Source organism: Nelumbo lutea, chromosome 3 (genome assembly GCF_056320005.1).
Source record: "Nelumbo lutea isolate HS-2025 chromosome 3, American lotus-T2T, whole genome shotgun sequence".
Taxonomy (NCBI): domain Eukaryota; kingdom Viridiplantae; phylum Streptophyta; class Magnoliopsida; order Proteales; family Nelumbonaceae; genus Nelumbo; species Nelumbo lutea.
Genome location: NC_142686.1, coordinates 104,623,019 through 104,645,602, shown reverse-complemented (window position 1 = coordinate 104,645,602; position 22,584 = coordinate 104,623,019). Strand labels below are relative to the sequence as shown.

At 36.7% G+C, this 22,584-nt stretch overlaps 1 protein-coding gene across 5 annotated transcripts in view; it reads left to right on the top strand.

Annotated features, from left to right (window-relative positions):
* The first annotated feature begins 4,632 nt into the window (after window positions 1–4,632).
* Window positions 4,633–22,584, top strand: part of SYD (P-loop containing nucleoside triphosphate hydrolases superfamily protein) — a 59,200-nt gene continuing 41,248 nt past the window's right edge. For 4 of the 5 annotated variants that reach the window (XM_088978091.1, XM_088978089.1, XM_088978092.1 and 1 more), the window contains exons 1-7: window positions 4,633–4,819; window positions 5,460–5,574; window positions 5,702–5,763; window positions 9,122–10,634; window positions 14,067–14,233; window positions 14,339–14,403; window positions 15,204–16,402. In XM_088978091.1, the coding sequence (XP_088834217.1) occupies window positions 5,470–5,574; window positions 5,702–5,763; window positions 9,122–10,634; window positions 14,067–14,233; window positions 14,339–14,403; window positions 15,204–16,402 (3,111 nt within the window). In that variant the 5' untranslated portion in view covers window positions 4,633–4,819; window positions 5,460–5,469. The remainder of the gene's footprint in view (window positions 4,820–5,459; window positions 5,575–5,701; window positions 5,764–9,121; window positions 10,635–14,066; window positions 14,234–14,338; window positions 14,404–15,203; window positions 16,403–22,584) is intronic. The other variant, XM_088978093.1, reaches the window with a different exon arrangement.

Below are 22,584 nucleotides of genomic sequence, written 5' to 3'. Positions count from 1 at the left end.
AATAGCATAAAAATAAATATTTTGAAAAGTAATTTGAAAACAAATGATGGAAAGTAGTCAATGCATTGACAAATGACAGACCAATGCATATTTACATTGATAATAAGATGTAAAAGTACATCAATAAAAAATAAGTAAATTTGCATTCAAGTGGGCTTTTGATAAAAAGCATATGCTTTATTGTAATTCATGTTTGCATCAATTACAACTAGAAGTCTGTTTGGTAAGAAAGTAAATTTGTCAGTGCAAAACTAACCCAATTTTACAATTTATATGAACTGTTTTACACTTTACATATTTGCATTCACACTTATTTGCATTGTTTCCAAACGCAACCTAAAGAATTTTTAAATCATATTTTGCCCTCTATGAGTGAAACGCCCACAATCCATCCCTACATGTTTTGGGTAGTTGTCAATGCATATGGAAGGGAATGGCATTTGGATTATCAATGAGAGGCTACAGAGTTTTGAGAGGGGTCGAAAACTCGAGCAAATGAACTTTTATCATCAGTTTTTTTGAAAACCGTGATGTTCTTTCTATCTACAAATGGGTAAGTGAGAACTTGCCCACTGATAGGATTTTATTGGTTGATTCTTTTGTAAGTGCACCCATATATTAGGCTATACCATTGATTTGGTAGAACAAGTCTTAGATGCCCTTCTAGTTTCACTGCCATCCTCTTTGGATAGCATCATAAAGCCATCTTATAGTCACCCAAACCAAAACTATTTGTTTTGGGCACTAGGGTTGGATTTACAAACATGAAGGTTGTGTTTGGTTGAAGTACAATTTTATTTGCACTAGTGCAAATGCATGTGAGTGCAAATGAAAAAAAATGCAAATTCTCATTTAATTTTGTTTTGGGTTTTACTTTATTCTACTTCATGCCTTAATTTACTTCATTTGTACTCCAATCAAACAAAATAAGGTAAAACTTAAAGCAAAAATAGGTATTTGCATTACCATGATTTTGCATCAGTGCAGATTTACTCGCATTGCAACCAAACACAACCCAAACAATTAAAGAACATGCTCAAATCTGCAACAGGGCATGTGAAAACTCATTTGATTAAAAGAGCAAGCCACTTCCAAATGGAGGGCCCTAGTTATGACACTCAAATGATCTATATGGTTTGGAATTCACTGGATCGCTGTAGTAGCTAAAACAGCCTAGCCATGCTTTGAAACTGGCATAGTGAAATGAAATATAGTTTACGAGTGACAACATTTTCATTGGAAGCATATTCTTTTCACTTTGATTTGCCAATCACTAGTTGTATTTTACTCTATTTTGTAATGTTTCAAGTATCCTTAGTTATATTCAATCTCTTAGGGAGAGTTGGTAGTTTTTCCTCTTTTGGTTTAGCAAGTAAAATCAAATGCATGAATTTGTCTCTTTATTTGTTTACTAGTAATTATGCACATGCGTTCGCATGAGATATTTTTCTTCATATTAATTACTTGAATTTTACAGATATAAACTGAAATTTAACAAAAGTAATAATATGATTAAAAATAAATTTAAATGCATGTAGTAATGTGTGTGTGCATTGCATGTGGAAATTTTAAATTGTAATAACAATTATTATCATCATCATCATTATTATTATTATTACTATTATTATTATTATTATTATTATTATTACTATTAAATTTTGTATTCCATTTGTCATGTGGCCAAAATTTCTCTTATCTTTTTTATTTTATTTTATTGTGTGATTCTTTGTATTTTTTATTATTAAAAAATTGTATTATTTGACTCTGACATCATTTAATTTATAGGTAGAGTTTTGAAATTGGCTTTCTATTTTCATCATTAATAAAAATACTTCTTACATTTCATATTTATTTATTTATTTTATTATTTAATTATGACATTATTTATTAATCCATTTGACCCCAAATGGTCAAATTGCTCACCCACCACCGGGAGGGAAGAAAATGGTTTTGTTTTCAAATTACTTTTCAAAATATTTATTTTTATACTATTAAAATTAATAATCAGGATTTAATTACAAGAATTTAATGATAGGAATAACACTAAATTTTGGTCAACACTAAATTTTGTATTACATTTCCATCATTGATAAAATTATTTATTATGTTTAATACTTATTTTTTTTAATATAATTAATATATAATATTAGAAATGTACCCGATATTTTTATCTTTTATAAATGTATAACAAAAAAAGTGCCCCAAATTTTTTTTCTAATTTGTTCATTATTTTTGTGATTCTTTGTACTTTTTATTTATGACCATTTCATTTATGGGTTGATTTTAGATTTGAGATTCCATTTTCATCATTAATAAAATTACTTATTAAATATAATAATTATTTTTGTTTAGTATAATGAATATATAAGATTATAAATATACCCAATTCTTTTTGTATATTTTGATATTTTATTTATTTATTATTTATTATTTAATTATGGCATTATTAGTTAACCCATTGATTCAAATGGTTAAATTGTTTATCCACCACCATCTTTTAACAACAAAAGGTAGAACAAAACAACAATAAGAAAGAAGAATTGGAAGAATAGAAAAAGCTCTGTTACACATTACATCCCAACCCAAGGTAACCCCATTCAAGACCATCTCTTCCAACCCCCACTCTTCCCAAAGAATCTTCTAAGACATTGGCACGGCTTGTAACTCATTTGAATGAAATGTTCAAATCGATACTTAGGAAAAAGCCATTCTCACCTGGGAAAAAAATCTGCTCTAAACATAACTAAATTGACTTGTGAACTTGTCAAGTAGTGGTTCTAGTAAACCTTAATAAACTAATGGCCTTAATGCCAATGGGTTCTAGAACGTCCCTTATTTTTAGAGAAAAATAAAATTAAAATTAGGTTGAACAACAATGCAGATACTTTACATTCAACAGAAGCCACTCATCAATGCACTCCAAATGAAAATTGTGAGCATAAGGGAGTCCATGAACCAGCTAAAAAGCCTCTGGGCAACATCTAATAAAAAACAAATTTCATGGTATTATAAATGTTTCTTTCAACAATACAAATGACACATTTTCATAGTTTGTTAGGACTTAGGACATGGACCACCACAGTTCCTCTTGGATGCAACCCAAAAGGCCAAACGTCCCCAAGGTAGAAAGCACAAAGTATGTTGGCTTTCCATATGAGTTAGGTTATGATGAATGGTCGAGTACATAGAAAACTTGGCTAAATAACTCCTAATGCCATGATTTTTCTTGCTTCTACAATCTACAAGAAGGACATGCATCTATTACATGGATCATGTAAAAAAAAATAAAATAAAGAAAAATGGTGCACCATGGGCATAGTGCACAACAAGGAGGAATCTGTCCTTATCAGAATACAAAATCTGCTTATAAAACCCATAAATCTAAACCTAGAATTCATTCAATATATTGTTAAACCAGAACCCTAATTAAAATCAATAGAATAATAAAAACAAGGAAAATAGAGACCACAGTCAAGGAAAAACAGAAAAGAAATACTTTAATCAAAACCTATGACATTTCCAATTAAAAACTAACTGATCATCAGAGAACAAGAATAACAGAGATTAGAAATGACCTCTTGGACTGGGAAAAACACAACGTTGTTGAGAATTCCGGCATCCATTCCAGTTCAATCTTCATGTTACTACAGAAAATTCAATAAAAATCTATTGTTAATCCAGAACAGTAACTGATTAAAATTAATTAAATCACAAAAAGAAAGAACAAGAAACACAAAATACAAGATCTGCTTATAAAACCCATAAATCTAAACCTAGAATTCATTCAATATATTGTTAAACCAGAACCCTAATAAAATCAATAGAATAATAAAAACAAGGAAAATAGAGACCACAGTCAAGGAAAATCAGAAAATACTGTAATTAAAACCTGTGACTTCCAATTAAAAACTAACTGATTATCAGAGAACAAGAATAACAGAGACTAGAAATGACCTCTTGGACTGGGAAAAATACAAAGTTGCTGAGAATTCCGGCATCCATTCCAGTTCAATCTTCATGCTACTACAAAAAGTTATATTATCACCGAAATCCAAGAAACTAAACACTTGGAAGGAGTACAAATGCAAATATGTAGAATGCAAAACCTTATATTTTATATGTATTTACATAGTACATATTTGCATTTCTATTGCTTTCAAACTGAGCCTTAGTTTCTGTGGCTTCTAATCTAGCACAAAATATATTCATCCAAATCCCACTATTTGTCAGGGGTAATATTGGAAAATCAAAACAAAAACCCGCTATTTGATAAGGGTAAAATAAAAAAAAATCAGGATCTTCGACCATTCAACTTGTTCCATTCTCATTTTTATATATGGGTCAATAGAAATAGAAATACCTTTATGAACACTGATTTTATAACTAAAAAATAAAAGATAAATCGTAAAATAAGGAACGCCAAATGCATTTACCCGGTAACGGGCCTAAATAGTACATTGATGACATACACTGACCCGTTGACACGGAGGGAAATCGGTTTAACCCCTGAACCGGGTTTTAAAACATTTTGGTATTTGGGAGTGGGAAGGTTAAATGCGTAATTTTAATAGCGAGAAAGCTAAAGACATTTGATATTTCTTTCTCGTCTATCATAGTCCTCCGATCAGTTGCGTCAACTTTACCTCTATCATGGTTGCCGACGTTTTTATCCGGATCTACGGTTAGGAGTCTTTAGTTCATACATTTGTGGTAGCTCGGCTTACACGGTTGCTTTAACATTTCTCAATATTCCCACATCTCCTCCGTCATTCCTGAGTAGACAGAGGAGAGCGGGGGACTTCACCCGCGACCTAACGAGGTAAGCACTCTCTCTCTCTCTCTCCATCACGCACCCACACGCACCATGCTAAATTTGATATTTATTACGAGCTTCGCGAATCGCTCAACCGGTTTGTTCTCACAAGTCACAACCAGAAAAGATAATTGTTCAGAGAAGAGGCAGACAAGATAAAGCAATTGCATTTCTATCTAGTTATTTTTGATTTATTGTCATTTTTCATCATGTTTGTTCCGAGAAGGAACTATTTTAATTCGCCTTGAAAAGAAATTCCAGGGTTTGTTGGGTTTGATTTTTAGGTTTCGAGTTTCACTTCCCATACAATTTTTTAGGCTTCGAGTTTCATTTTTCTTACACCGACTGAGACCTTTTTTAATTTTGGTTATACTAGCGTGTTACGATTTCGGTTCTCCAACATGTTACAAGTTGAGTATCATTATATATCATGGAAATCTTAAACACGAGGACTTAGAAAACCTCAAATATATCATATCGAGATGCTCCAAAACCCTAAATCGTGTCATTTCGTTTGAGCTGAAATGATACCTGCCTAGTGGCTAGTGCAGAAAAATTCGAAGTTGATATCCTTCCATTTCCCGATCCTCATTTGATCTGGACTTGATATTTGTTATGAATTTGCATTCGTTGCTGTCTTGTGTAGTTCTAATGAGATGGCGTCCTCGCATCATGTTGAAATGGAGGCAGCGAAGTTTCTTCACAAACTTATTCAGGAATCAAAAGATGAGCCTGCGAAGTTGGCAACTAAACTTTATGTGGTACGTGCTACTGGGTCTTATATACTATAATGTTTCTAGGTTCTTTCAGTGGACTGCCTTTTTTTTTTTTTTTTTGATAAGTCAGTGGAGTGTAGCTATATCATTTTTTGATTACTGTGTGTATCAGATATGCCAACACATGAAACTGAGCGGGAAAGAGCAGTCTTTGCCATATCAAGTAATATCCAGGCAAGGAATGTCTAACTCAATTCACAATTATCATGACTATTTAAGCCCTCCCTATTAAATTGATGACTGTTACACAGCATTTGTTCCATCAACTTCCAACTCCATTTAATTTCACATTTTTTTTTGGGTTGCTTTGCATCTTTTTGGGCTAATTAGATTGAGTTCTGTGGTTCCAGAGTCCAGACTAGATAACATTTAGAGGGCATCTATTGATTGAATACTTTTTCCCCCCTCTCTCTGGTTATATGTTTTTAAATCTTAACTTATCATTACCTTCCCTTGGTTAAGAAATTGAGAATCTAATTGGGGAAGAGTAGCACTTGATTGGTTCTCATTTACACTATATTTTTGGTGTTTTTGTGCAGTCATGGACTGTTGTTCCTACTATTTTCACAGTCTTTTAAATTTCATGATCAGTTATCCTTCAGAGGAAAAAAACAAAGCAAACTGGGAATTCAATGCTATATATATATCTTCTATTTATTTAATTTCGTCCATCTGGAGTTAGTAACTGAACCATTTAATTTTCTCTGTTATATGCTGCTATAGCTGAAACAGTTGATACTAAACAGCATGAGACCCATCCACTTGCTTTTACCTAATGAAGATTAGTGTCCAACTGACCTCATACCGATCGTGGTGTAAAAGTACAAGACAATAAAGGTATTCCTTGGGTAGGGTAGCAGTTACTACCATATCCCTAGAATGTTTACAGGCAAGCCCAAAACACTTGATTTCTTTTAACCCCTTGCTTGGCTAGAGCATTGCCCCATCCATTAGCAGATCATTGTTCCCATTGTATTTTTGCACTCACGCTCCCCACCACCACCATCAATTTAATCTGTTTTAGTTCATTTCTGCAGATCAACACTGTATTCTCACCATTTCCCAGCCATCCAGTTACAACCTTGGAGTCACCCTCTATCATTAGATTAGTGAGATTTAGTTCCTTGGCCTACTGTAATCCTTGAAGCACATCATAAAGCTCAGCTCTTGTGGAGTCTCCAAAGCCAATGGGTCCTGAAAACATGGCTATAATATGCCCTTGTTTCTGAAAATACCTCCTACACATTATCTCTCTGTCTTTAGGATACCGTCTAGGGAAGCGAAGAAGTTGGAAAAATTTTTGAGAGATTTTTTGTGGGAACCGGGAGAAGGTAAAAAAGTCCATTTAATTAAGTGGGGGGTTGTGGGTAGAAGCAAAGAGGAGGGAGGATTAGGGCTCGGGAATGTGCTTAAAAAGAACTCAACTTTGTTAGGGAAGTGGTTGTGGAGATGGCCTTTGGAGCGGGATAGACTCTAGCACGAAGTAGTGAAGAGTATTCATGGATGTTCAGAGAGTGGTTGGGATGCTGGTGCATCAAGGAGGGCTAACCTAGCCACACCTTGGAAAGCAATTCACGAAGTTCTTCCGCAGTTCCTTAGCTGTGTCAGGTATGATGCTTGTTCAGGTAATTCTATTCGGTTTTGGGAGGACATTTGGGTTGGAGATCTCCCTTTGAAAGACCTTTTTCCTTCATTGTACTCTTTATCCTTGCATAAAAATGAGGTGATCTCAAAATTCCTTCTGTTGAATTTATCCTTACCAACATTGTCTTGGGATTTTGGTTTTTGTAGAGAATTAAGGGATGAGGAAATTGAGTGTTTGTCTACTCTTCTATGTCTCATTGATAAGGTTTTGTTGGATCCCTCGAAACCTAATAAAAGGATTTGGGCCATTCACCCCAAAGGGTCTTTTTCTTGTGGTTCCTTTTTCAAGTTCTTCTGCCAATCTCCTTCTCATCAGAGTTTCCCTTTCAAAGAAGTCTGGCATAGGCCGGTCCCCCCCAAGGTTATGGCTTTGTGTTGCAGATCTCATGGTGAGGATTGTAATCATCTATTTTTATCTTGTAGTGTCACTGCAGAGCTCTGGGCTTGGCTTCTATCTTTGTTTGGGTCTAGTTGGGATGTGCTAGCAGAAGTAAGCACAATCTTTAACCCTTATTTCTTTTCTTGGCCCCATAAAAGAGGAAGAAAAATGTGGAGATGCTCACGAGCAGCATTGTTATGGACAGTATGGGAAGAAAGGAATGCCAAAATCTTCCAAGAAAAAGGAAGAAGCAGTCAAACCTTGAAGGACTGCATTTTGTCCAGGTCTTTGCATTGGTTAAAGACTCTAGAATTATTTAACCATTTTACTTTTGCTGATTGTTAGAATGATTGGAAGTTGGTAGCAAGTTGTTCCTTCTACAAGGGAAGGGCAGTGACTAGCTAGGTCCCCCCTCCTCTTGGTTCTTTGAAGCTGAATTTTGATGGGAGTAGCCAGGGTAAACTGGGTCCCTTTGGGATGGGAGGTGTACTGAGGAATGAGGCTGGAGAGGTTGTCTTAATCTACTCTGGCCCTTTAGGAGTTGGGAACTCTATCCAGGCAGAACTGCTAGCTGCAATACAACGAATACTTCTTGCAAAAGAAGTGGGCATGGGGCAGCTTCTGATTGAAGGAGACTCTAAGACAGTGGTGGACTGGTTAAATAATCCGAAGGATGCCACTTGGGGCTACAAAAATGAGTTAAAGAAATTCAAATGGCTGACAAGAAATATGTCTGTAACAGTACAATGGGTTGGGAGATCAGCTAATGCTTTTGCTGATGTCTTGGCAAAACAAGGGATAAATAGGGAAACATTGTTCTGGGCACAATTGTAGCTATTGTTTTAATTTCAACATTCATGTTTTCTCTGTTGTAGTTTGTGTATTTGCTGTTTGGAGAGGCTGCTCCTTGCGCCTCTAAGGGGATCTTCTTGTATCTATTCATTATTTTAATGGAATTGATGTTATTTATCAAAAAAAAAACCTCCTACACTCAAGGGACCTGGATTTCCTACACTACCTCCATCAAAGTTTAGCTTAATGAAACCCTCCTCCAATAATGTCCATTGTTTATGGACTTATGGTTTTTTTTGAAGATGCGGCCATGTATCCCCAATTTCTCTACAAGTCATCAGGTGAAAAAAATGAGATAGCTTCATCGATTTAAACTAAATGCACCACTCTAGCCATTATACAATTAGAATCTACTACATGGTTTCTTTCTTCCTCAAATATCGTCGCAAAGGTTCAGTTGCTTTGTTTATGGTGTACTGGAAAGTTAGGACTATTTTATTAGGGTAAGGTCCTGCAGTGGATTTTATCTCATTAGGTGGTTAAGCACAGTTTATGAGAGCATTATATGATCCTTTACCATGATATTCCTTGTGGTCCATCTTTATATTTAGAATGACCAATTAAAATATGAGCTTAAGTTGCTTAATGATAAGTTTGAAGTTCTATGCACCCTTTAATTACTTATGGTCATCATGTTTTGATTTTTCTTGATGCCAGGGCCATGGAAACTGTTATCAATCAACATGGTATTGATATTGAGGCATTGAAATCATCACGCCTTCCTTTGGCTGGTGGAACTCAAATAGGGGACCCTGGAAATGCAAAGGTGATGGAAAAGGAAACAACTGATAATACACCATCTATAGGTGCCAGTGATGTATCTTTTAGAAGTGGAACTTCCAGTGCATGGCATCCTGGATCAAGTAGTAAAACCAAGGAAGTTGTTTATGGAGGATCTAGCCAGGGGGTTGGGGCTTTAAAAGACTCTAAAACAAGTTTAGTTGACAATGAGATTCCCAAGCATGAGGCAACTATTCTAAACAGGCCACCTGTTGGTCCAAGCAGGATGGAAAGTGTTGGACATGATCTTCATCAGGGGCCTCTATCTCAGAGAAGTGCCAAGTTATTTGATCATGAAAGTCCATCCAGTATGGATACTAGATCAGGAAACTCACAGGAAAGGCGTGATACGGCAATGCTTGATAAACAAGGACTTCAGAAAGATACTAAAAAAGGCAGTTCTAAGAGGAAGAGAGCAGATTCAACATCATCTGTTGAAGCACATACAGATTACGCCCAGCAGCTAGATACTTCCAGTGCTGGATTCACTCCAAGGAAGGGGAAGCCTATGAACAAAGGTGATTTAGATCCTTCCCAGAACAGTAGTCATGGGGAACATCTCTCACCTTTATCTGGTGGCATGGGATCGGTGTTTAGAGCAAAGCAAGAAAATCAGAATTTACATGATATTCTCAGTTCTAGGGGTCTCTGGAATCAGAGTAAAGGGGGGTTACAATCTGAAAATTCTCAAGGCTCTAGAATTTCTCCTAATGTTGTTCCAAGTTCAACGGGAGAAATTTCTATGTCCCACTTATCAACTCCATCTCTTGCAGGAAGCAAAGAAGCTGTTAATAGTAGAAATGAGCAGAAGCATAACATTTATGACTCCAAGCTGTCTGAAAACCAGACCTTTGACTATTCTGCCCAGTCTTCTGAACATGGGGGTCCTGGAAGACCCCCAGGACCAATAAGTAGTAGTATTTTGCAGGGTGTGACTGCAATATCAGGTGGTTGTGGCAAGGTTCATGGAGGCATGCCTGGTGCTTTTAGTTCATATGCAATGGCAAAACAGGGTTTATCTCCTCCAATACAATTCAACAATTCGTCATTTGATGGTCATGATTTGGCCTCAAAGTTGCACAAGGAAAGAAGCATAGATACTGCATCCGTTTCACAGTTGGCACAAAGAAGCAACGATAGAATGTCTATTGAAACTTCCATGAAAGGTCCTGCAATGGATATCTCCTCTAAATATTTTGTTGATTCTGAACATAGAAAGCATGGGTTTATGAAAGATGAAATGCCAAGCACTTCTGAGAAAGGTGTGGAAGCACAATTGTTTTCAGGTACTCGAGGGGAGGAAACATCAACATCTTTATCAGCTGGAAAGGTTGTAGAGCAGGATGGAGGCATTTCACATACAACATCCAATATATCTAAGATGGTTCAGGTATTGTTTTTTTTTTTTGCAATATTGTTATCTATTTTTAATCTCTATGTGACAACATAGTGATGTGTGCAAAATTAGTAGGCTTCAGCACGAGTGATAATATTGTTCAGAAAAAAATAGGCAAATTTAATAATAATCTCAAATCTTTGTATGCTCTATTTTATAAAATAATTCAGTTTCTAAGGAGTTTGCTATTGCTTTGTGCAAGGTATTGTTAGAGGTTTCTCCTATTTTTTCATGCTTATTGCTCTTTGTTATTGGTCAATTGGTGGATTTTATGTTGCATTGCTATTGCTCTTTGTTTATTTCTTTGCTCATTTGATTGTTTTCTTTCATAGGGGCCATTACTTGGTGTAATGGTAAAATCTTGGTCAGGCAAGTATGAGAACATAGGTTTGAGTTTGAGGGTGGCCACTATTTGTGAAAAAAATGGCAAAGGTTAGGAGTTAGGCTGTGCCCATTCTACCACTCCCAAGATCTTAGATAGCTTAATTAGATGCACTAGATGCAAAGGTAAGGCATATTTCAAGGTATGTGCCTTGCCTAGGTCTAGGCGCAACTTCTTTGAAAAGGTGTGTGCCTTGGCCCAATTGTGTGCCTTTCAAGCATAGTGGCTGGGCTAGGGGCTCTGCCCTTAGACACCCAACCAAGCCCTTTGAGGCAAGGGTGAGTTCTTTGTTGTCCACTGTCATCTAAGATGTTGTGCTAGTGATCAATTGTTTTCGCATTACTTGCATAATGTCCTTTAGGTGGTGCATAGATAACGACTAGTGGATTGAAAAGTTACTTTGTGAAATTCAGTGATTAGGCAGCAGCTTTATTGAAGAGCATTGGGATGGAAAATATGGAGTTCTCTCTAGCAACAAAATAGAGAAGAAATTTCCCACTAGAAATTAAATCTTTATTTTAGAAGAAACATCAGGGCATGGCCGGTTGGTACTCATGATTAGAGAGGGAGAGGAACTATGTTTCTAACTAGTGAAGGTGTTGGAGCTAGTGCTTTAAAAGTGCAAGGCGCAAAAGAGTGCAAGGGACAATTTGCGCTTGAGGCACAAGGCGGGGCACGTGCCTTTTTAAGAAAGGCGCAAAACTACAAAAAAAGCTAAAAATAAAAAAGAAGTCAGTAAATTCAAAAAAAGATTAAACATAATGTTAATAAAAGATATAAACATAAATTTTAAAATAAATGTTTTAAAAAACAATTATCTAAAATTAAAATACATAAAAATAACATGTAAAGCGTTTTCAAATGAAAATTTAAAAATAGAAGCAAATATATACAACATTTTCAAGCATGTAAAACCCACAATCTCATTTTTTCCTTAATTGCATTGCTTCAAGTAGCTAATGTGATGTAAAACATATTGCATTCTTGATTCTATGAGTCGCCTTTGTAGCACGCCCCTCGAGGCAAGCCCATACAAGTCTATGTTAGGGTTTGAAATTCTTATTTCTCACATGAAAAATCATGATTTCATAACTTTAATTGCCTTTTAAGAAGATATTTTATTGGAATGAATGAATGAATAGACTTGTTTGGGCTTGCCATGAGGGGTGTGGTTGGGGGTCCGAGGGCGGAGCCCCCGGCCCGGCTGTTAGACTCAAAAAAAGGCAAAAAGTGCAAAATTTTGAAAAGGCGCACGCCTGGGATGAGGCACAAGGCGCATCTAGACGTGCGCCTAGGACCTAGGCGAGGCGCGTACCCCAAAATGCGCCTTGCCTGTATGCCTATACGTGCCTTTTAAATCACTGGTTGGAGCATTGTTAAAAGTGATGCATTGGGGATGTTTACGGAATTTTGGAATGAAAAGTTGGTGGGAAGGTGCTTGTAAGGTTCAAGATTTATGACCAAGAAGCTTAATATCCAACTTATATAGAACAATTGCAGAAATCCTTTCAAGAAGATTAAGATCATTGTTACATGACATGGTGGGGCCTACTCAAATGGCTTTTGTTGAGGGGACACAAATCTTAGATGCGGTGATAATAGCAATTGGGTTTGTAAATGCAAGAATTAGAAGTGGAAAAGGGTTTTGGGGAATGGGGTCTCTTGGAGGAGGTGCTGGAAATGATGGGTTTTGGGGAGAGATGGAGGAGTTGTATGTTTGCTTGCATTTCCACAGTATCCTTTCCTATTTGGTTTAATGGTATTTCAACAGAGCTTATTTTTTTTAGCTACAATGGGGCTGAGACAAGGAGATCCACTATCTCCATTATTGTTTGACATTGTAGCAGAAGTGTTAAGCATACTGGTGCTTATGGGGGTGTATATGGATATGATTGAAGGTTTTAAAGTTGGTAGGGAAAGACCCCCGTTTTTTTGATAGGAAATTGTAACTTTCGTTAAACTTAAAAGAAATTTAATACAACTATCACCTTCCAAAAGAAGGTAATCCCCCAATCCACAAGTCTTACAAATGGCAACTTTTTTTTTTTTTTTTTTTGTTTGCTTTATTTGGGAATGGCTTTCTTCTCTTTTTGATTGTAGGTGGAACCCTCCTGGCTCCTGCTTGTTTGGATGGACTGTTCAGCCCTTCTGTTTTGAGAAACACAAAAATAAAAGAGGTAGGATTTTGTGGAGATGTACAAAGGCAGTGGTAATTTGGACAGTGTGGGAAGAAAGAAATACAATAATCTTTTAGGAGGAGAGGAGGTTGGAGAAGGTAATTGAATGTATTATTCTTAAAATTGCACATTGGTCATTGTGTTAAAACCCTGAAACTTTTTTTTTTCAGACTTTAAAGCAGAGGGGTTTTTTCTTTTGTTTTGTTTTCTGGGAATTGGGGGGCAATTGCTGCCTTTTTCTCTAGGAAACAAAAACCTCTAGAGGTTTGGTCATCCCCAGTGTCTGGTTGGAAGAAGTTGAACTTTTTTTTTGAAACTGTAAGGTAATCTCATTAATAATCTTAAAACCATACAACTATGTAAATCCATGTACAAAGAGAATCTGTACAAGAGGAAAGAACCAGTATACCTGATACAACCAGCCCCAAACCAAAAAGACTATAAGCTCCTCGCAAAGAGGAAATCTTGATCAGAAAAAGAACATGAGTGCCTGTTTTTGAACAATGGGTGATTTGCCAACCAGGAATGCACCATTCCCAAAATCCTTCTATGCACCTTGTATGTGCCATTTTAGAAATAAGGAGTATGTAGCCTTCTTCCCACGAAGGGGTGCTTGGCAGTATTCTTCTAGTCCATTTTTTTACGTAAATTAGTAAGACCCTTTTGATTGTTACCTTTAAAAAATGATATATCGTATGTGAACTTCTATGGATATTTACAGTCATTTTGGTTGGCCTTGATATACTTGCTTCTATGATAACCTTGTTCTGTTCTGAAGTTATTTATTTTTTTACCTGTATTTGTTCTGCACTTTTCCCTTATTTCTAGCTTATGATGATCAGTGTAAATAATTAATTTTTAAAATAGGGTGCCGAGTCAAACAGTAATGTGGAAATGAGCTCAGTTCGAAGTGGAGCTCCTAGGAATATGGGAAAAATTCTGGTACATGAATCTCCTGCTAGCTCTTCCATGCCCTTTAAGGAACAACATTTGAAACAACTCAGAGCTCAGTGCCTTGTTTTTCTGGCATTCAGGTATGTCATATCCCCAATTAGCTATCCCTAGCTTGTTAAAATCACCATTTATCCAATGCAGGCTCTATCCTTGATTACTTTTTTCAACTTATCTTGCACATGCAGAAATGGTTTGGTGCCTAAGAAAGTTCATCTTGATTATGCTCTTGGTGGCATCACCCCTAAAGAAGGTTAGAAGTAAAGACTGTTTTCCTTAAATTTTGCTTGTAGTTGCAATTTCTCCCTCTAAAACAATTGTTTGTATCTATACCCAATAAAACATTGTTTTCTTGTAGAAAGATAAATATATCTAGCTCAACCAGTAAATTTACCACATGGCTCTCAATGATACAGAATATAATCAATTCACAACTGTCTGCTTTCCAGGTATTTCCCCAGTACATATCTTCTCTACTTGCTCCTTCCTTTGTCAAATGCCAATCAATCTTCCAATGGAATTTGTAGATCTTGGGTTCCATTCAAGTGGAATACTTGAACTGAATATGCAAGACCCTGCCTCTCTTATCATATTAGATGTGTCCAATGACCTAAATCATTGCCTGCTATCCACTTGATAATGACCTGTGAATTTCCTACAATCAGTCCTTCGTAGCCTAATGACTTGGCTAACTGCAGCCCTTGAAGTAGGAATAGCATTTCTGCACGTATCCGAGTTTCCATTTCCATAGGACTTGTATGGATCACTAGAATCTAACCCTTCACTGGTTTGCTGAAACTGTAGGAGTAGAAAATTCCACTTTCAGGGTTCCATTATTTTATTGGAAAATCTATTGGCCTTCTGACTTCTGTGGTGAAAACTCAAGGGTTGGCTTCTGTAATTGTACTTCAATTCTTTGGTTATAGATACAACATACAAGTATGCAAGTTGTAGGGAAGAAACCGTAGTTACAGGAATAGAAGGAAGAAGATTATCTTTGATTGTTTTTGTTATCAGTTAACTCATTTATTTAATTTACTTGGGATGTAATAGGTGTTAGTGTAGATGGGGCCCGCAGAGAATTGATTGATGCTAGGGGAAAAGAGCTATCTTCAAAAGAGCCAACTGGCAATAATGAAGTTGGGGCTGCGTCTGGAAGATCAAATGATATCAGGGAAACTGAAAGGGTTGCTCCAGGTTCCTCTTCTACAGGAAGTTTAATAGAAACTGACTCCTTGTCCAAAGACATGGAGAACCAAATGATGGTGAAGGGTAAAAAGGGTCCACCATCTGACTGGGCTGCATTTTCAGAAGAAAGGAAACGGCTTTTAGCTGCAAGAAGAAAAACTGAAGCTGAAATGCAAACCCAGGAGGTGGCAGAATCACAAGGGGCAGTATCTATGATATTGGAATCTGATTCTGCGAGGAATGGTGGAAGGTTTTCAGCTGAGAATAATCATGAAAAAGGTGATCCCGATAATAGCCTTCGGTTATTTGGAAGAGCAAACCAGATTAGCTCTTCTGTCCTGGGGGTAAATAGACAGCAGAAGCCTGAGATTACCAGTTGGACTGGAATTGGAAGCCATAATGAGGCTCCTAGGGCAACACTAACATCCTCAGCTGTTCTGCATGAACAATTGTCAGAAAGGGTTGATATTTCTCTAAACCAGTCTCAGATTCCAGTTAATGGCGATAGAGTGAACAAATTTTTGAAGGCAGACTCTCCTGTTATGCAAACAAATCAGCATGCAGATAAATATGCTTCAGCTTTTCCATTAAAAGAGCAGATTAAACCTTTTTCAGGGAAGGATATTGAGCCTCAAACCACAATGCCTTTGAAGGATGTCAGTCAGTTAAGTTCACATGTATTGCAGGGAGAGAGTGCTACTTCTAAAATGGAGCCTGTTGTTTTTAATAGCTTTATGGATTCTTCAGTCAGTGGTGGAAATAGTTGTACAAGTGATCAGAGGGTTTCTGAGGGCCAAATGCAACGAACTTTAGAATTATGCAAGATGGTTACCCCCAATGAGACACTAAAATATGGGAATTCAGTTACAATGTTGGACAAGAGTACAGAACTGGAAAACGATGAGAACTTAAGTTCAGCTGACATGCCACCTTCTCCAAAGTACACCACTTCGGAGAAATGGATTATGGATCAGCAAAAAAGAAAACTTCTTGAAGAGCAAACTTGGGCACTAAAACAGAGGAAGATGGAGGAAAAAATATCTGCATGTGTTGATAAACTAAAGGTATGCACTGAAATATCAATATTGTGCTTAATGATATGTTATTTTAAATTTCATGGTTTCTCTCCTGTTGGTTTTCTGTTTCTGTTTCTGTTGTAGTTGCCTCCTCTTGAGGTCTTGGCTTTGATTGTTAATGATAAAAACAGCTATTTATATTGCTTCTTTTTTATATTTGAAGTTTTCTTTTTCTTTTTTTCTTTTTTGTGAAAAAGTATTGTATTATATTATATTGAGTATTGAAAAAAAAAGTTTTGTATACATAGGGCTGGCTATACAAAAAGTTTTGCATACAGAGTTGAGAAAAAAAGTACCAACATTGAAAAAAAGATTGTGGTTGGATTCCTTGAAATTCCTTTTGAATACTTAGACATTGACATAGTTTTCCTTTGAGGTTCGTTTTTACCATTGCCATTTCATTCATCTTCATTTCAAAAAATTGAGGTTTTTTTCCTTTCATATCGTAAAGGTATAGCCTCAGGAAATATATTCCAAAGAACTTTGCCTTACCATATTTCAAGTTTACTTATATGGTGATATATGCTATAATAGAAGATGAAGGGTTGTTGGAATATCCTTTCGGCATTTTTTACCGTGTGCCTTTTGTACCATCTAAATGAATTCTTAACATTCTTGAACTCAGTTCTCCGGCCTGTCAAATCAAAGTAAGGTTTGCTTTCCTGATAGTCAGAAATTATTGTCAGGTTGCTAATGATACATGGTGCTAGACCCATGCAAACAGTAACCAATTTAGGTGGTTGTTGTTGGAATTGTGATGATTTTATTTTATCAAGCTGGAATTAGACAAGTAGGCCCTCATCTTGCTAACTTTGACACCTAGCTTAGGTATTTTTATTCCCAACAAAAGGGGTTGAAAAAGTGTAGAAGAGCTCTAAAATTTAAGAAAAGGGGAGAGGGAATTGTTATGTAAAAATGATTCTAAATAGAACTTAAAGGTTGGTCCAATGAATAAGGGCTGGTTAATGGTTTTGGAAAGGGCTGGTTGTCTGAAACGAGGATGGCTATTTTACCATTAAGAGAGGATTAGAGAATTTCAGTAATAAAAAGCACAAAGGGAAAGGAAACAGAGATTGCTAGAGAGCTGAATTTTGAGAATATTAATTGAAGGTGACTCTAAACTGGTAATTGGGTGGCTGAAGGAACTGGAGATAGTAGCTTGGTCCTATAGGGGGGCTATGAGAAGATTCAAGTGGCTAACTTCAAATATAACAGTTAGAGTCCAAAGGGAAGGCATATTGACAAATGGGTTGGCGGACTTTCTACCTAAGCAAGTGGTGCATAAGGATCAACTTTTTTGGGCTCAATTGTAAATCTGCTTTTGTTTTGAGGCTGCATCTCACGCCTTGATGTGGGAAATCTTCATTTGTGTAACTCTCTTGTTTGATCATTAATAAGCTGCTTATTATTATTTATCAAAAAACACAAGGGAAAGAAAGGAAAACAATGGGACGGTTAGAAGAGAAATGAATTAGTTAAGGAGATAATTCAACGATGTAAAAAATAAAGAAAAATAAGAAAATGGAACCTGAAATACTAGAGCAGGTTCCATAGACTAGGATTTGACAAATGAATAAAATATCTGCAACAAATCAAGGATAGGTCATAATGGAGTTAGCACTATTAGTTTTCTCTAGGAGTCAGCAGTCAGCACCTTCATAAGCTTGGAGTCAGCAGCAAACCATAAAAATTCTAAGAACAATTTAACTTTCATTAATTCTCAAGAGATTTTTTTTTTATCAGCAAAGAAATCTATTTATTCAATTAAATATTTGAAGATAAGTTACAGGTATATGGATCCCATAAACACTAGGTTAACAACAATGCCCAAAATAAGGATGGTCTATTAGCTCCCTGCTTCGCTAACACATCTGCCAACCCATTTGCTTCCCTTTTAACCCATCTAAAAGTAGAGTAACTAGTGTTAAATTTCTTTCCAAGTTGGTCAATCTGTCTGAAAATGAATCTGAGTTTCCAAGGTGTTGACTCAATTTGCTTTGCCTATGTTATGATCAGGAGGGGGTCTCCTTCAATTTCCAATTCTCTTGCCCCTAATTGTTCAGCAAACTTCAGTCCTTGCAACAGTGCTTTTGATTCAGCCTTAATTGAGTCACCAAAACCGATTGGTCCTGAGAACAAGGCCATCACTACTCCTTGATGGTTTCGAAAAACTCCCCCTATTCCTAATCTTCCTGGATTTCCAAACGAACTACCATCAAAATGTAGCTTTAGTTTATTTAAACCTGGTGGTTTCCACTCCATTCTTATATTTTCTCTAGGTGGTTTTGAGTGTGCCATTTCTCTCCAATTTCTTAAGGAAGTCATCAGTAGGAATACTCTTGAACAGTTCCAAGGTTTTAACCCAATGTATTGGTATGATTTTAATGGCTTCAACCACCCCCTCTAAGCATTTACTTTTCTCATTGAAGATCCTTTGATTTCTTTCCTCCCAAATATATCAAACCAAGGCTGCACGTACTACCTTCCACATACATCTTCCCCTTTTCTTCAGTTGCCTCAGGAAATTTGGGTTGAAAAGGCTCACTACGTTTTGTGGGGGAGCCCATCTGCAATCAAAGAGAGAACAGAAATAGTTCCAAATACAGAAACAAATGAGCAGGAGAGAAGTAAGTGAGAAAGGGTTTCACCACAAGCCTTGCAAAGAACACACACGAGGAGAAAGACACAAATTTGGCCTTCTTTTCTGTAGCATGTCATAGGTGTTTACCTTCCCTAGGAACATTTCCTAGCAAAGAGCTTGCACTTCAGGAGGAATTGGTTTGCACCATAGTTCTCTTGCAGGGAAATTTGGCCCCACAAAGTCTGGCTGGGCAAGCACATTAAAGAAAGAAGCACAGGAAAACAAGCCATCAGAAGTTGGATGTCAAATTCTATTATCAAGGCCATTTTCATCCAGGTAAACCATTTCTAATTTTGACAAAAGGACAAGGAGAGAATCACTCATTGTCTCTCAAGCCCCTTCTGAACGCTAAGTCCCAATTGATACCAGTTTCTGAGGGCGTAGCAACCCTAGCTATAGTTTCAGTCTTTAAGTTTGACAGAGAGTAAAAGTTGCAAAGTGGTTGGTTCCCAAGCCAAAGGTCTTCCCAGAATAAGATCTTATTTTCACACCCAATGTCAAGATGAATGAAGTTGGTAAATAAAGACAATATTTCAGAGATTGCTTTCCAAGGGGTATTTGAAACTGCATTAGCTGCTATTTCTGCTTCCCAGCCATTATCTACTGCACCATGAATGCTTTCAATGACCCTGTGCCACTGTTTGTCCTCCTCACGGGGAAACCTCCACAGCCATTTTCCTAGTAGAGCTGTATTTCTGTTCACTAAGTTCCCAATCCCTAACCGGCCTTGCTCCTTAGGCTTACAAACCTGTTCCCTTTTTACTAAATGGTCTTTTTCTACCCTCTTGGCTTTCATAAAAAATCCCTCATTATCTTCTCTAGCTGTCTAGCTAATTTTGCTGGGACTCTAAAGATGGACAGAAAGTAAGTGGACAAGTTTGCTAAGATGGACTTAAACAACGTAATCCTTGCCCCCCATTGAGATGTAGTTTCTCTTCTCAAGAGAATGTTTACAATGATATTATTGATGTACATCAGATCTCTTTGAGATCTGTAGAATAATTAAGTTCCTAATAAATGCAATAAAACAAGGAATTCACAAGTGGTATTTGGCTGGATAGAGAAGACAAATGATGGGTTATGGACATACATTAATGAATGGAGGCAATTCAAGTGGTTAACTCAAGGAATGGATGTGCGTGCCCAGCGGGTTAAAAGATGTGCCAATTCATTTGCAGATGCTTTGGCTAAATAGGGGGTGGAAGAAGTCATTTGTTTTGGGCTACACTGTAATTTTCCTTTTGGGGGTGAGGTAAGAGGGTTTACCTCCCCCTACCTTTGTATTTAAACTTATTTCTTAATTAATGAAAGTTTTCTGTTACTGATAAAAAAGTAACAATTAAAAGAAATTCAGATGCAAATAAATTTCAAAGTTTTTCTCATTCTCTGTCAAATATTGATTGATTTGCTATCTAGTCAAATCTCTGATCGATATGGTTGAAGGTCTTCTCAGGCATTGTTTTAGCTGGCCAAATCTGCCAGAATGGGTCCAAGTTCATGGGCTATTCTGGGTGTCCTTAGGGTGACCCAGCAAGTATAAGTTTTGAAGCCCATGACAATAAGTTTGGTTTACATGGATGATGGATCTGTAAAATTCTGATTACTGTCCCATTGATATTGCCACTGGAGAACCATATAGATGTTGAGGAAGGATTGTGTTCGTATCCCTTAACCTTGATTGCATTATATATTTATATAGCTTTCCATGAATACAATGTCTTAAAGTCAGCTTTACAACATCTGATTGAGATGATGCACTGTCTCTGGTAGTTGATCATGCGACAAACAAAGAATAGTCTTAATATCTCCATGAAATGGAAAACTGGTTTTGATCTCAGTAGAAATGGAAAAAAGACCATGAAGAGGGAGGGAGGAGATACTTTATATCATTTTGTTCCCAAGAATCTTGACATAACCTTAAGACTGACTAAAAAAGTTTTAGTTTCAAGCTGTCATTGAGGAGAGGATTAGAAGTTGAAAGGAATTCCTGAAAGATTTCACTATTTTACTCGCTTAGTTGGCATTATTAAGGTTAAAGGTTGTCATGTCACCTTTCTATTTCAATATGTTAAACCGTGAAAGTATTGCTTAAGGAAAAGCTTTGAATGAAGCCCACAAAACATAACTTCAAACACCATATGAAAAAAATAAAATGGGAAAAAAGATTTATGAGGCTGCTTTTGGTTCCTCAGAAAAAGTGAGAAGGGGAGAGTTGCGGGAAGAAAACCTCCTAAAGGTTTTCCTAGAACTTTTTATTTTTCACTTAATTTCCTAAGAACTGAAAACAGCTTAAAGAGCCTTCTACTTAAGTGCACAAAAGAGGAAACAATTCTTTGGCCTTGGTACAGAAGCAATCTGTTTGCCCTCTTTTGCTTTTGAGAAGAGTTCCTTGAAGCGACTTTTGATGCACTCTTTGATTTTGTCTCTGGTATTCTGTTGTCTAGGACATGATTTTGGGTTGGGGGTTGAAGTTTGTGCATAATGGTAAACACCTAGGAGTTTCTGTTCTGAGCAATTCAGCTATCAAAGAAGTCCCAACACCTGGTGATTCAAAGTGACACTCGCTGCCTGATTTCTTACACCTCCTATTGATGAAGCGCCTTGGTTTACTAAGACGGATTCTTCCCTGATTGAAGTTGTCCATGACAATAATACCTGCTTTCTTGTTGGAGCATAACCAGGCACTGTAGGCTATTCTTTCAGTATAGAATTCGTAAGGATCCTATTGAAATCTTCTTAGTTTAAAATCCAATGCATGACTTTACCTTCATTAGATCTATCGGAATGTTTACATCTTGTCCTTTGTCATTGCAAACTCCAAAGAATGTTTACATCTTTCACACCATAGGCTCCAAAGAATGGCTGCTCCAGTGCAATGTCATGTGGTCCTTCCACTCTTAGTAAAGAGAGGAATCACCTAGGAATAAAAACAAAGCTAGTACATTCAATAGTAGACTCTAAACATAGCTGAAAAGAGGGAAAAGTGGTTCCATATCTTTGAAGTAAAGAAGTAAGAGGGAAAAGTGGTTCCATATCTTTGAAGTAAAGAAGTAAGAGGGAAAAGTGGTTCCATATCTTTGAAGTAAAGAAGTAAGAGAGGTTTTTATTTCCACTCTCACCTTCTTCAAGGCAAAAGACAAACACATGAAGGAATGGACACTGGGTTTTCCATTTTCATTGAAGCATTTCCCCATTGTTGATGTGGGATTTTTTTTTTGATGAATGACAATTAAATAAAGAAGGTTTTAGAAGAGAATAAACCCTATAACTTGAACAAATACCAATATACAAGATGGTACACAGCATGAGCTGCCCAACAAAATTGCAAAGGAAATGAGCAAGTGCACTCAACCTCTAAGCCGGACCCTGGTCTTGTTCCCCATTCAATGATGGCTCTGTCCAACTTGCAATTCAATCTTTGAGGTCATTTTATGGTCTAGGTATTGAAGTTATGGTTCAAAGTATCGATACACTTGATATGCAAAAATTGCATATCGGATGTTTCAAACAGCCAGAGTACTTGGAAAAA